Source organism: Protopterus annectens, chromosome 6.part1 (assembly GCF_019279795.1).
Source record: "Protopterus annectens isolate FY-2018-M chromosome 6.part1, PAN1.0, whole genome shotgun sequence".
Taxonomy (NCBI): domain Eukaryota; kingdom Metazoa; phylum Chordata; order Ceratodontiformes; family Protopteridae; genus Protopterus; species Protopterus annectens.
Genome location: NC_056738.1, coordinates 110,460,350 through 110,475,451, shown reverse-complemented (window position 1 = coordinate 110,475,451; position 15,102 = coordinate 110,460,350). Strand labels below are relative to the sequence as shown.

The following is a 15,102-nucleotide window of genomic DNA, read 5'->3' as shown; positions in this document are numbered from 1 at the left end:
TTATTTTTTTTAACTATAGACATTCAGGACTTATTTACATGTATACCTAGGACTGAAGGGATGGAATTTTTTGTAGACATTTTACAGACTTGCTCCACTTTAGATCGTGGACAACTCCAACTAGTTTGTGAAATTATAGCCCATGTTTTAGATAACAACTTTATATATTTTGAGGGCGAGTACTACCAACAAATCAGGGGTGTTGCCATGGGAGCGGCCTGTGCCCCTTTGTATGCCAACTTGGTCCTGTTTGGCTGGGAAGTATGATGGGTGTTTAATAGTAAATTTCAGGCTGATAGATTTTTGGATTATATTTAATTCTATGGAAGGGGAAGGAAGAAGATATCACCCTTTTTATGGAATATTTGAATCAAACCACATCATTTTGAAGTTTACCTATGAGGTGAATAAATTAGAAATTAGCTTTTTGGATGTGAGGATTTCTAAGACCAACCAGGGTTTCAAATCCAATGTATATCAGAAAACGACATTCTGTAATGCTTACCTACATTATTTGAGTCACCACCCTAGAAATCAGAAAAAAAGCATAGTTAAGGGTCAGGCAATTAGGGTGGTTAGAATGACCTCAGACAGAGAAGACTTAATAAAAGGGCTTGAATTTTTGAAGAACATGTTTTTTGAGAGGGGATACCCCCCCCACACACACACACACATAGTAGAACCCATTGTTGAGGAGGTTCTTGGTGAATGGGGGAAGAGATATAAGCCCCTATTGGGTAGTGCTAGTGCCGTGGTTGGACCTAAGATGGATGGAGTTGAGAATGGAATGGATAAATCTGGGGATGTACCAGAACAGGACACCCTTCTGAATTCTAATATTAGAAACTACAATCAGGCATGTGTTATTCAACATAGTCCCTTGTCTAATCAAATTAAACAGATTTTACACAAAAACTGGGGTATATTCAAGGTGAATAATGAGGTTTACAAGAAGGTAGGGGAGAAACCAATTTTTTCTATGAAGGTCGGTAGCAACATTAAGTTAAACTTGGAGAAAAACTAGAGTGGATGGGGCACATGATGGAGGAAATACTAAACCTTGTGGATGTTGTTCATATTGTGGATACATCCTTCAGGTACCCTCGGTAACCTTAAATAATAGAATTGGAAGTGTAATATACTTGAGGATAGGGAACTGTTATGCTAACAAGATAGTCTATATTGCATTGTGTAACACCTGTGATGGGTTCTACATCGGGAAAACAAGCATTTGTATGAAATTAAACATCAAAAGGAAAGAAACACCCTTTATTAGAAGACACAGTCAGGATTGCAGTGGACAAACTGGCTTCAGGTTTGTCATTGTTGATTCAGTGAGTTTAGATGTGAGGGGGGGGATTGGAAAAATCATTTATATAAAAAGGAATTAATGTGGCAGCTTAGGTTGGCTGTAAATTTTTACCCTGGTTTAAATGATCACATATCCATATTTTCAGTTTTAAAGAAAAGGGCTAATCAGTTTTTATAGCCCCATTTTAAGGCACGTTTTAGTTTATTGACACTGGCATATCAGTTGTTTTTGAACTGAATACACGTTTACAACTATGTATTATTTTATATAGACAAAACGTTATACTAGTTTGATGAAATTATGAAATTACATGAACATGTATATAATATATGAATTTTTTAAAAATGTATGAGAATTTTATTTAATGCATATATATTTTATGCTTAGAATTTCACATTTGCTGTACTTGGTGCTTTAAATGTTCAAAGGCTGACTAATTGGTTAATTGATTTGGTTTGCAGTTATTCGTGGGAGAGTATTTAAATGTGGAGTATATCCTTGGTCAGTTCTGATGAAGTAATTTTATGGTGATGAAAGTGCTTAACATGAATTACTTTGGATGATTTTATTTATTTATTTGAGTAAAACAGATGTTCTTCGTGTTTCACTGTTGTAGTCATTACATTTGGATAATCTGCTGGCAGGTTGGGCTCAATCGGCCTGATTAACAAAGTCTTGGGTCCTGCATTGGTTGCTGTCCCTTCTTCCATGACGTCAGGTCATCAGGGGTATAAAATATGCAGCCGACGCCATTACATCAGTCTTTCTTGCTGCGAGGTGCCCGAAGCAGAAGCAGTTCGCAAGTGCCATTTGGCCGACTCCTGAAATTTCCGTTTTAGAGTTTCAGAACTGATGTCTTCAACTAAAAGCTAAGTACCCCTTTGGGGAAACTTTTTCTTGCTCCTTACCGATGTCAGTAAAAGTTAATAATTGCATTACTTGTGGGAAGCAAATACCTCATAAGGATTTTCTTTTGTACTGTATTCCTTGCCTAGGCTCTGACCACAACGTGTTTTGTGCTAAATTTAATCAATGCACGATTAAACGTTTGTATATTTTTGCTTCTAAATATATTGGCTCAAGATTTAACTATCCAGAAATGTTGTCGGTTAGCAGTCCGACTACCGGAATACCTAAAAAACGCAAAGAAAAAGAAAGAGACAGACTATCGAGGTCCAAAACAGACGACGCTTCTCCTAAGTCAGTCACCAGTTCGCCGGTACTCAGTGAGGTGCTTTCGCAGCCCCTGATACCCGCTACTTTTGATTCGCAGGCCTCTACTGAGACCCATTTGGAGTCCGGTATGCTGCTAGATGCTGTATACCGCTAGATGCTGTAAATATTGAACCTGCAGATGTCTCTACCTTAGATGGGTCCAGAGCCACTGTGCAGGCACCGGCTTCTGAAGGTGTTTTCAGGCCTAAAGATTTGTATATTAAACCAACGCCATCTTCAAAACTAAGGCCAAAATCTATTCTATGTTTAAAAAAACGACGCTTGGGTCACGTGTACAGGCCCCAATGCCTAAAAAACAAATGATCAAAATGGCTGAAGATTTAATTACCTTGATCAGGGGTAGCCATCCCCCTCCTGCTAAGAGGCCTAGGAAAGGCACTGACTATGAATCTTCAGATCAGGTTTCTGATTCTTCTGAACAGGCTTTATCTATACCTACTTATGAGGACTCTGATGCAGAAGATTCCATCCCTTCTGCTTCTCCTCCTGAGGATTTCTCTTTTGGAGAAACTTTACATACCTTAAGGGAACACTTCCACTGGGAAAGTCAGGATGTCTCTGAATCTAAAAAGAGACTAAGGGATTTTCTTCTTCTTCCTCAGCATAGGCCTTTGGCTATGCCTCCTGTTCTAGACATTGTTGATGAGGTTTTTTTCAAAATCCAGTATGACCCCTTATTCTCTGCCTCTGGCTCCTAGTAAGCCAGACAGATACTACAGGGTTCCTAACTCCCACAAATTCCTTTTCAAAAAACCCTACTGCTGATCCTGAAACCATTTCTCAGGGTCCCAAGGGGGTTAAGGCCTCTACTGCTAAAAATCCTACCCCTTCTGACAGAGATTCCAGGGTGCTGAATAGATGGGGTAAGAAGGTTTACACGTTTGCAACCTTGGCAATCAACTGTCAATTTCACGTCATGGGTGTACTTAAACAGAAAATGATGATGATCTCGGACTGCGTGGAAAATAGAGTTGCAGGATTTATTACATTCAGCTGAACAAGTTGGAAAACATACTTTGCAATGTGGTTTTGATTCTTTGGAGGCTTCTTGCTTGTTGTAACTGGATCTGTGATAAGAAGGCATGCTTGGCTCAAAGAGCAAAGTCTGCCTGACCATGTTAAAGCAAAATTGTTGGATGCTCCTTTACAACAGGACAGTCTCTTTGGTAATAAGGCTGAAGAAGTTTTAAAAAAGATGGAAGATAAAGCTAAATCTATGCAAACTGTGAAAGATTTCTTACAAGTGCAGCCACCCAGATTTAGTAGGCACTGGTCTACTAAGAACTGGTCCTTTACACTTTTACAACTATGTATTATTTTATATAGACAAAACGTTATATTAGTCTGATGAAATTATGAATTACATGAACATATATATAATATATGAATTTTTAAAAATATGTATGAGAATTTTATTTAACACATATATATTTTATGCTTAGAATTTCACATTTGTTGTACTTGGTGCTTTAAATGTTCAAAGGCTGACTAATTAATTAATTGATCGGTTTGCAGTTATTCGTGGGAGAGTATTTAAATGTGGAGTATATCCCTAGTCAGTTGTTCTGATGAAGTCATTTTATGGTGATGAAAGCGCTTAACATGAATTACTTTGGATGATTTTATTTATTTATTTTATTAAAAAACAGATGTTCTTCATTCCACATTGCTGCAGTCCTAACTATTGGGTAGTCCGCTGTCCAGTCGGCCCGAATACCAGAGTATATGGCTGACGTCGGTCAGGGCGCATTAGACTGACGTCAGTACGTCAGGGTACTAATGCGCATGACCGACGTCATATCCTCAGTCTTTTTTGCCGCATGGTCCGATGCAGAAGCAGTTTTGCGAGTGCAGGTTGGCATTCTGAAATATTTCCGAAGTCGGAGTTTCAGACCGAATCAGAGTTGGCTAAGTACCCCGTTGGGGAACATTTTGGTTTTTTCTTGCCTCAGTATTTAACCGGATGTCAGAAAAAGTGAATAACTGTATTTCTTGTGGGAAACAGATACCTCATAGAGATTACCATACTTTGTGTATACCTTGTTTAGGGCCTGAGCACGACGTTGTTGGATGCCGCTCTTGTGCTAGGTTTAACAAACGCACTATTAAGAGAAGGTTAGACTGTGCCAGGTTAGTGTTTGGGAAGCGTTGTAATTATAAAATGCCGACGGATGCGCCGACGGCCGCTTCTCAAGAAGCGCAAGGACAAAACAGCGAAGCCTAGGGTTGATGAACCGGCAGTCCCGGACGCCGGTTCTTTAGAAGGCTCAGTGGAGCCAGAGGTTTTGCCAGGAGTTTCTTTGGAGTCTCAGGCAGAGACTTTACTGTTACAGGATGTGCCTTCTCAGGAGGTAGGCCAGGCTGAGGCGGCTTCTCAGGTAACTGTTCTTCCCTCTCTTCCCAAGGTAGTTAGAGCCTCTCCTTCTGTTGCCAAAACTTCTTTGAGAGGTAGGCCAAGTTTAGCTTCAGTGGGGGCTTCTCCTAGCACTTCAGGTTCTGTGCCTAAGAAACATATGCTTAAAATGGCAGAAGATTTGATTACTATGATTAGAGGTTCTATGGCCCCTCCTGATAAGAGGCCTAGGGTGGAACCTGAGTTTGATAGTTTTGAACAGTGTTCAGAGGCTTCTGAGTCTTCTGCGGAAGATTTGCAGGAGTTTCCTCCTTATTCTGATTCTGATGTGGATGATTCCACTCCTACAGCTTCTCCTCCTGAGGATTTCTCATTTTCAGAGACTCTGCATTCCATGAGGGAGCACTTTAAATGGGAAGGCCAGGATTACTCTGATTCCAGGAAAAGGCTTAGGGAATTCTTGTTTTACCCCAGCATAGGCCCTTAGCTATACCTCCTGTGTTGAATGTGGTGGAAGATGTTTTGCAGAGGCTTCCTGAACCCTGATTCTTTGCCTCCTGCTCCTGTTAAACCTGATAGGTACTATAGGGTGCCTGAAGCTCATAAGTATCTTTTAAGAGTCCTAGGGCAGACCCGAAACTGTTTCTCAGGGACCTAAAGGTGTTAAGGCCTCTGTGGTTAAAAACCCTGTTCCCACTGATAAAGAGGCAAGGGCTTTGGATAGATGGGGAAAGAAAGTGTATACTTCTTCCACTTTAGCCATGAGGGCGTTGAATTGTCAGTTTCACATGCTAAAATATCAAAATTATCTCCTTTCACAACTGAAATCTAAGGTGGATGCTTTGGCGGAAGGTATTGAGTGTAAAGAGTTGCTGGATTTAGTTCATGTGTCTGAACAAGTGGGTAAGCATTCTTTGCAATGTGGTTTTGATGCTGTACAGGCCTCCTCGAGGGTGGCTGCCACTAGTTCTGTTCTTCGCAGGCATGCCTGGTTGAGGGATCAGAATTTAGCTGTGCATGTTAAGACGAGGATTTTGGATGCTCCTTTACAGTCTGATGTGTTGTTTGGTTCGCCTGTGGAAGCAGTTTTAAAGAAAATGGAGGACAAAGCTAAGTCTATGCAAACTGTTAAAGATTTTTTGCAGGTGCAGCCACCGAAGTTTAGTAGAAATTGGCCTACTAAGGGATGGACATATCCTGCTTATGATTCCCAGTCTAGGGGTAGGTCTAGACGTGGTAGGGGCAGAGCTCAAGGTTCTTTTAGGCCTAGAACAGGGAGTTCACCTGCTCAGACTTCTGGTGAGGGCAGGGGTCAGTCCTTTCGTAAACCGACCCAATGACCTGCCTTTTCAGCTGCCAGTAGATTCTCGTCTGGCAGCTCCTTTGGGAGGAAGACTGTCTCTTTTCAAAGAAAATTGGGATTTAATTACTCAAGACAGATGGGTGTTGGATATCATTCACCACGGTTACAGGTTTTATTTCCATACATTGCCCCCTTTCAAAGGCATGCCAGATGTTCCTCCTCCACAAAGGAAAGAGGCTCACAAGCAAATTTCTCTGTTACTCCAAATAGAGGCCATTCAGCCAGTCCCTGTATCAGAAAGGGGCCTAGGATTTTATTCTCGCCTGTTCCTAGTACCAAAGAAGGGGAACACGTGGAGACCAATTTTGGATTTATCTATCCTCAACACTTATCTGGACATTCCCAAGTTCAAGATGTTGACGTTACAACAGCTTTTACCTCTGCTGGGCAAAGATCACTGGATGGTAACTTTAGATCTCAAGGAAGCTTACCTTCATGTGCCTATAAGACTAAGTTGCAGGAAGTATCTGCGTGAGCTGGAAATTCTCATTATCAGTTCTCTGCATTGCCCTTTGGCTTATCTACTGCCCAGAGTATTCACAAAGGTTCTGGCTCCAGTGATAGCTTACTTCAGGCTAAAAGGAATTCAAATCTATCCTTACTTGGACGACTGCCTGATTCTGGCTCAAGAAAAGGAAGACCTTCTACAGCATCTGGAATATGTTATAGCAGTGCTAAGATGCCTAGGGTATTCTGTGAACGAAATAAAGTCCAGTCTAGTACCCTCTCAAGACATGTGCTTTCTGGGTGTGAGACTGAATACAGCAGCCCAGATGGCCTTTTAACCCCGGACAAACAAAAGAGTCTATCCCTTTACTTCCATCAACTATCTCATCAGTCCGTGCTGACTGCAAGGACAGTCCTTCAAGCATTAGGGTTCATGGCATCTTGTATTCTGGTGCTTCCCAATGCCAAACTGCATATGAGGAAGCTGCAATGGTATCTCAAAATGTATGGACACAGCACTGCCAGGATTTGGACACTGTCATTCAAATAATACCTTGCCTTCAAAAAGAATTTTTGTGGTGGGCTCAGGAATGTCACCTAAACAAGGGACTCTCTGTGACCCGGCCAGAGGCGAGTCAGATTTTAACGACAGATGCCTCGGACATTGCTTGGGGAGCTCATCTAAATGGAAAGTGGATACAAGACAAGTGGCCTGCCAGACTACAGCATCTACATATCAACATGAAGGAGATGTTAGCAGTCCAGTTTGCATTAATGGCTTTCAAGGAGTTACTTCTTCCAGGGCAGGTGTTGATTCTAACAGACAACACAACTGTCATGTGGTACATCAACAAACAAGGGGGAACACATTCTTATCCTCTATGCAGGCAAGCAATGATTTTATGGGAGACAGCACTCAGCTTGCAACTAACTCTTCAGGCAAGGTTTCTGCCGGGAGCACAGAACTCCTTAGCAGATGTGTTAAGCAGACAAATCATGGATCCCCACGAGTGGAAACTGGATCTTCATGTATTTCAGAAATTGACAGTGTCATGGGGAACTCCAGACATAGATCTGTTCGCTTCTCCACTAAACCACCAGCTGCCAAAGTTTTGCACAAAGGGGTTTCATCACACAGCTTGGAAAGTGGATGCTCTTTCTTTCAGTTGGAAAAATCTTCATGTGTATGCCTTTCCACCTCTGCCTCTTCTTCCAAAGGTGCTCTTAAAGGTCAGACAAGACAAGCCAAGGATGATTTTAATAGCTCCAGATTGGCCTCGGCAACACTGGTACCCACTACTAAGGAGTCTGGTAAGGAAGCCTCCATGGCCTTTACCTTTGATTCCACACCTGTTATCTCAGAAGGACGGTCATCTGCTCAATGTCAAGCTTCACTCTCTTCATCTAACAGCCTGGCATATTCTGTGTTGAAACACAGCAGGTCTCAACTTCCTCAACAAGTTTTAAATGTGATTATGGAAGCTAGAAGACCTAGTACAAGGAAAGTGTACGCAGAAAAATGGAAGAGGTTTTTATTTTGGAGTACAGCAAAGAATTTGGAGATTTCTGAGCCTAATTTGAGTGTGGCTCTTCAATATCTTACTGAGTTATTGGACAAAGGTTTGTCCTTCTCTTCCATTAAGATTCATGCTGCAGCAATTTCAGCTCACTATGATTGTGACCCACCATTGTTTTCGCATCCTTTGTTCAAGCAGTTTCTTAGAGGGGCAAAGAATATAAGACTCCGACGTAGAGCTCCTACTCCTGCTTGGGATCTCAATTTTGTGTTGGAAAAACTTACTCTACAACTTTTTGAGCCTGCGGCTACTGCTGAATTGAAATACTTGTCATGGAAGACTGCTTTTGTGTTGGCTATTACTTCTGCAAGAAGGGTGTCTGAGTTGCAGGCCCTTATGGCAGTAGAGCCCTTTTTGATTTTCCATAAGGATAGGGTATCATTACGTACTAATCCTTCCTTTATGCCTAAGGTGGTTTCTAGTGTGGCTTTAAACCAAACTATTCATTTGCCTACTTTTTATGCAGAACCCCAAAATAAAGGGGAAAAGATTTTGCACACTTTAGATGTACACAGGCAATTGCGTTATTATTTAAGCAGGACTAAGGATTTTAGGCAGTCTCAGCAGTTGTTTGTTTCTTTTGCTTTGAGTTCGCAGGGCAAGCCTGTGTCAAAACAAACTATTTCTAGGTGGATTGGGTTTTGCATTGCATTTTGTTATTCCCATCATGGCAAGGAGATTCCAGCTGGGATTAGGCCTCATTCCACTAGGGCTACTGCCACTTCAACAGCATTTCTAAGGGGGGTGGCAACTAAGGATATTTTGGAGGCAGCTACTTGGAGTTCAGTGCATACTTTCTCTAAGCATTATCACCTTCCTCTCTACTCTTAAGTCTAGGGCTGGTTTTGCCACGGCTATTTTGCAAGGCATGTTGTCAGCTCCTGCTTCTTTATGATTTGCCAGCCTCCCTTACCTCTGCTTTGGGATTCTACCCAATAGTTAGGACTGCAGCAATGTGGAATGAAGAACATAGTACAGTTTTGTACCTACCATAAATGTAGATGTTCGAGGATCCACATTGCTGCAGTCCAATTTACCCTCCCTCCTTCCCCTCTGTGTTTAGGGGTGGTTGTGTAGGTGAGGTTATATGCTGATATTTTTGTATATATTTTTGTATATATTGTACATATTTTTGGTGCAGGTATTTTGGGCCTTGTCTTTTTAGGGTCTTCTGACATCTGGGGCAAGAAAAGACTGAGGATATGGCGTCGGTCATGCGCATTAGTACCCTGACGTACTGACGTCAGTCTAATGCGCCCTGACCGACGTCAGCCATATACTCTGGTATTCGGGCCGACTGGACAGCGGACTACCCAATAGTTAGGACTGCAGCAATGTGGATCCTCGAACATCTACATTTATGGTAGGTACAAAACTGTACTTTTCTACGGTCCCTTTTTCTTTGGTTCATTGTCTTTTCTGCACCAACACACCTATTTTTTGTTTTTTTTTTCAGTGCATTTTGTGCCATTCTGCCCTAACTCAGTAGGTTCTTGACATAGCTGAAGAACACTTTGTGGTTATCTTTGGAGTCCTTGGCAATTTTTCTTTCAAAGCTAGCCTTGGATAATTTTATGAGGGATCGTAGTTTCTTCATGATACTGATCAGGGATGTCTTTCCTTCTTGGGATTTTACTATTTTCTGTAAGTTTCCTCCTTCTATTGTATAGCTTGTTTATGGCAAGGGTCCACCAGACTGGTTTCTTTTTCTTGGAGGAGTGAGTCTTGGTTTTGCTTGGGATAGCATGATCCATGCATTCTTGCAGGTGCTCATAGAGTGCCTTTGTAAGGGATTCAGCAGCTTGGACAGCGTTGTCCTTTAGCATGGGGGCTGTGAACCTTTCTTCCTCAGTCTTGAGTAACGTGAAGTTTGCTTCTGAAAAATTTTTCACAGCGGTTTCCTTGATTGGGGGTGGGGGAGGAATGTGGATATCCAGAGTGATTAGTCTATGGTCTGATCTAACCAGCGAGGGGTTGACCTCTGGTGTGGACCACCGGTCGCCCATGTTGCTGATGACCAGGTCCAATATGTTGTCACCTCTGGTGGGGGTGTTCACCATTTGATCCAGAACGTTTGAGTTTATAAATTCTTGGAAGCGTTGGGCTAGGGAGTTAGTATTTGAGTAGTTCTCCCAGTTAATGTTTGGGTAATTTAAATCACCCAATATTCGGGTGTTTGGTAGGACCTTCTTATTTTCCAGTGTCTCTAGAAATGCGGAATGGGGGTCCTGGGTCATGGTGGGTGATTTGAATTGCAGTTTTGCCCGTTTAGTTGTATATGGATGATTCCTGAGGCATCATGCTGCACCACTAACCTGGAGGTGTGGGTATCCTTGATGAATATGGATACACCCCCGCCTTTTGTGTTTCGGTCCAGGTTCTGTGGCCGAAAAGTATGGTATGAGTTATAGCGTGGTAGTGCTGGGGTGCTCCGTGGAGCCTTAAACCAGGTTTCTGTTACTACACAGATATCGATGTTCTCCATACTGAGGAGTGCCTCGAGTGCATGCATTTTGAGGTGTAGACTCTGGTGTTGAGTAGCATTACCCTCAGTTTTTGGTTACTTGTGCTATTTACGGTGGTGGGTTTGTCTTTTGAGCCTTGCCTAAAAAAGGCACTATGGGGGTGCCAAAAGCCTTGGCCAGTATTTGAAAGCCTAAGGGTGACAGGTGCAAGCCATCTCTTGTGAAGCAACGTGGCTTGTCGAGCATGTCATCCCAGGTGGACATATACTGGATCCCCTTTGAATGACACCAGAAACTTAGTCTTTTGTTGAAATTGATAATTTTTTCTTTATACTGTGGCATCATTCTTGGTGAGGGCAGGATGCTACTCGGGGTCAGACCGGCCTGGGCTACGTGATCAGAGAGCTCTTCGTAGCAAGAAAGCATTCAGATGGCATATGCAGAGGCCAGCTTCATACTGGGAGTGTCTTAATGCCTCAAAGAAGTCTTCTTAGCTTTAGAAGTCAGACTGGATGATTTTTGGTAATCTACTCAAGCATCAACTCTGTTATGGTAAGTTCTTACATAGTTGTACTTGTTAGATTGACATTTCATATATTTTTAATTACTGTCCATGTAAGTGTCTTAATTTATTCTTAAGTGGTTTATTTCTATTATTCCTTAATTTTTAGCCTTTTGGTGGAACCAGACCTAGTAACTGCATATTGTATATTTTATTGTTTTTGTTTCAGTCCCTTAAATATTTTGATTTTTATCCTCTAGCATTCAAGTAAATGATCAGATTGTTGAAGTTGATGGCGTTAGTTTAGTTGGAGTTACTCAGAATTTCGCAGCCACTGTTCTGAAAAACACTAAAGGTGCAGTTAGGTGAGTAGTTTTTAAAATTCAATGATTAATTCAGATACACTGCAATAGTAATTTTGCCTTTATTATTTTATTAACATTAAAACTGTGTTAAAGTCTGTCTCCTGTATCTTGAGTTGTGAAGCTATGCTGTATTTACTTTTTTTAGTTTTCTTACTTGTACTATGAGATTCTTTATTTGTATTCATTTCCTGCTTAATCCATTTTGATGTTGCTGTTGGAGGAGTTGGAGTTTCTCTCTGCACTTAGTTTAATGGCTTTGAGATCATTATTTTGAATGAGGTTCCAGCCCATTGCAGAATGCATGCATGCATGCATGCAGACAGACAGACAGACATACAAACACACACACACACACACACACACACACAGACACACACTGATGCATTGTAGTTTGGAGGATTGCCGTATCTCTTTCAGCATGTCTTTTGGGATGTGAGAGGAAACTAGAGCACATGACAGAAACCCACTTGGCCATTATTTATGTGATGGTCTGGATGTAACTGATTAAGAAAATTGTTAAGTTTGATCTTTCTTATCATTCAGTGCTAGATGAGTGGGATGAGTACATATTTGTAGCAGTGGATGTACTAACTGGCTATGAAACTTATAAATTGAATGTGCTATTTGTGGCATTAGTTTAACAATGTAATAGTTCAGTGATTATTTTTCCCTTTCAAGAGAGACCTAACTCCAGGCATTAAAGCTATCTTGCCTGCGTGGAGTTCATAGGTTGGTACTAGGCTATCGGCCCTAGGGCCTATACTAGCCTAGCCATAACAATTCCCTGGCTATTTCTTCCCACAATATTTACTTCCCTGGATCCCTGTGTAGCATGACGACTGACGTGATCCCCAGGGTGAATTTCCTATCTCCCATCCAATTGTCAAGGTTCCTTTTGAAGAGGGCCAAAGAGGTGCTCTGCTTGACATGTATGGGCAGTCTATTCGGGTTTATATCAGATGATTAAAACCTGAGAATATCGAAGATCCAAACCTTGAACTGTAAACCTCGAAACCGGAAAACATTGAAGCGTAAAGCGGAGATCGCCATAGAGTGTGGGAAGGGAAGATTTCCCTTTACTGCACTGTAGTGCGATCTTGGAGTTGGTATATTTAAGTAGTGGGGGGTGCAGGGGGGCTTGCACCCCTGCATAGAGCATTTTTTGCGTTGTTTTGGGTGTGTACTGTTTTTTTTTTTTTTTTTTTCGATGTTTTCCAGTTTTGAGGTTTTCAGTTCGAGGTTTGGAGCTTCGATATTCTCAGCTTTCGATCATCTGATATAAACCCATCTATTCCAGAGTCTGGGGAGTCTCTGGGTCAGGAAACTATCCCTCCAGCATGTTTTGTTCATTGTGATGACAAGGTATAGATCCCTGGTGCGTGTGGCTCTGAGGGATTGGGATTTCTTTAAGTGTCGGATGTCCAATAGCTCTGGCTTTGACATGGCCTTGTATGTTAAGCAGAGATCGCCTCTGAGTATACGATATGCGACAGTGTAGCTGGAGTTTTTTTTAGACGGTCAGCATAGGGCATCTGCTTTAGGCCTGTGATTCTTTTAGTGAGGTATTTCTGTGGCCTTTCCAGTTGTTGCAGATGTCTTGAGAGGTACATACCAAACTGGGCTTTGTATTCTATAATGGGTCTAGTAAGGGATGAGTACAGTGGGACAATGACATCCTTTTTTCTGGATGAAAAGCCCTTAGTGATGAGGTGTGCCACATAGAAGGATTTCCTGACTGTTGTGGCGATGTGGTTATCGAAGGTGAGACCACTGTCCCTAAGTCTGTTGTCACACTTTCAGTGTTTAGTGTACTGCCACTTATGTGGTAATTCATGGGTGCAGGTTTTTTCCCAAAGGGGATAACTGTACATTTCTTAGCATTGAGCTATGGCTCTGGCACCAAGCATCTGTTTCTGTAAGGCCCTTTTGTAGAATATCCACATCATGTGGGGACTCAATAATGGCTCCCAGTTTGCAGTCATCTGTGAGCTTTGTTAGTCAGAGTCCCTTAGTGTTGGCCTGTACTTAGAGAAGTAGATGCCAAACAAGAGTGGTCCCAGGACTGAACCCTGAAGTACTCCACTGGTCTGGAGCTGGATTTGGAGTCTTCTACTTTTACAGTATGGGTTCTGTCAGTAAGCCAGTTGGCAACCCTTCAAGTGATGTAGGGATTAATGCCCAGCTTAGTAAGTTTATCTATGGTTCCAGAGTGTGGGATGATGTTGAAGTCCTTGGCGAGGTCCAGATAGGCTGTGTGGGCCGTCTTACCCTCATCCACAGCTGTGGAGACTGATTTGAAGAAGTCAGTTAGGTTCAGGAGACAAGATCGGCCCTTCACAAACCCAAACTGCGTGGGGTCCAGTGTTTGAAGGTTGCCAATGTCTTTGTTTATAATTTCCATGATAATACATTCCATGGCCTTGCAGAACAGGCTTGTCAGACTGATGGGGCGGTAGTTCCCAGGATCCAAGGTGAATCCCCCCTTGTGGAGTGGGATAACGGTAGCTGTGTGCCACTGTGCACAAAGCCTGAGGTGAGGCTATGATTAAACATGATACTTACGTGCAGTGCCATTTAATTTTGTAGTTCATGTAGTTCACAGTCCCGGATGTCGTCTGGTCCCATGGATGCTGTATTCTTAGCTTTGGTGAGTGCGGTTTTTACCTGTGTGGCCGTTATTACCAGAATTTGGCAATCTTTTGGTATTGAGATGGGCCCTTTAGGGGGTGAGAGGAGGATGAAAATGGCACTGAATCGATCTGCCATGATATTGGCAATATCCTTGGGCTCAGTATATTTAATGCCATTCTGTTGTAGCTCAGAGCAGATCTGAGCATTGTCATTTAGATTCTTGACATAGCTATAGAATGCCTTGTGGTTGTCTTTGGAATCTTTGGCAATTTTATTTTCGTAACTAGCTTTGGAGGATTATATGAGGGATCTCAGGTTCTTACTGAGGCTGGTAAGTGAGTTTTTTTTGAATCCTGAGATTTTCCTCTTTTCTGCAGCAATTTCTTCCTTTTGTTGTAAAGTTTGTTTATGGCAGGGGACCACCAGATTGGCTTCCTTATTTTGGAGGAGAGCATATTGGTTCTATTTGGGATGGTATGATTCATGCACGAGTGGATGTGCTCGTACAGTGCCTTAGTGTAGGATTCAGCAGTCGAACTTTCAGTTCTTGTCTGCATGGGTGTCATGAAGTTTGTCACTTCTGACTTGAGTAGCATGAAGCTGGCTTTGGAGAATTTTTTTACGGAGGTTTCCTTACTGGGGGGTGGGGGAGGGATGTGGATGACAAGGGTGATTAGCTTATGGTCAGACCTGACCAACGATGGGGAGACCATAGGTGTGGAGCATCGATTTCCCATGTTGGTAATGACCAGGTCTAGGATATTGGAGCTCCTGGTGGGACTATGGATTAGTTGATCCAGGGCATTGGAATTTATGAATTACCAGAACTGTTGGCCAAAGGTGTTGGTACA

The 15,102-nt window shown here is 42.2% G+C and overlaps 1 protein-coding gene across 2 annotated transcripts in view; it reads left to right on the top strand.

Annotated features, from left to right (window-relative positions):
* The window catches only part of LOC122805417 (neurabin-1-like), a 1,624,240-nt gene that overhangs the window by 358,625 nt on the left and 1,250,513 nt on the right, over positions 1 to 15,102 (top strand). For both annotated transcript variants that reach the window (XM_044075548.1, XM_044075549.1), the window contains exon 4: positions 11,516 to 11,620. In XM_044075548.1, coding sequence (XP_043931483.1) covers positions 11,516 to 11,620 — 105 coding nt within the window. The remainder of the gene's footprint in view (positions 1 to 11,515; positions 11,621 to 15,102) is intronic.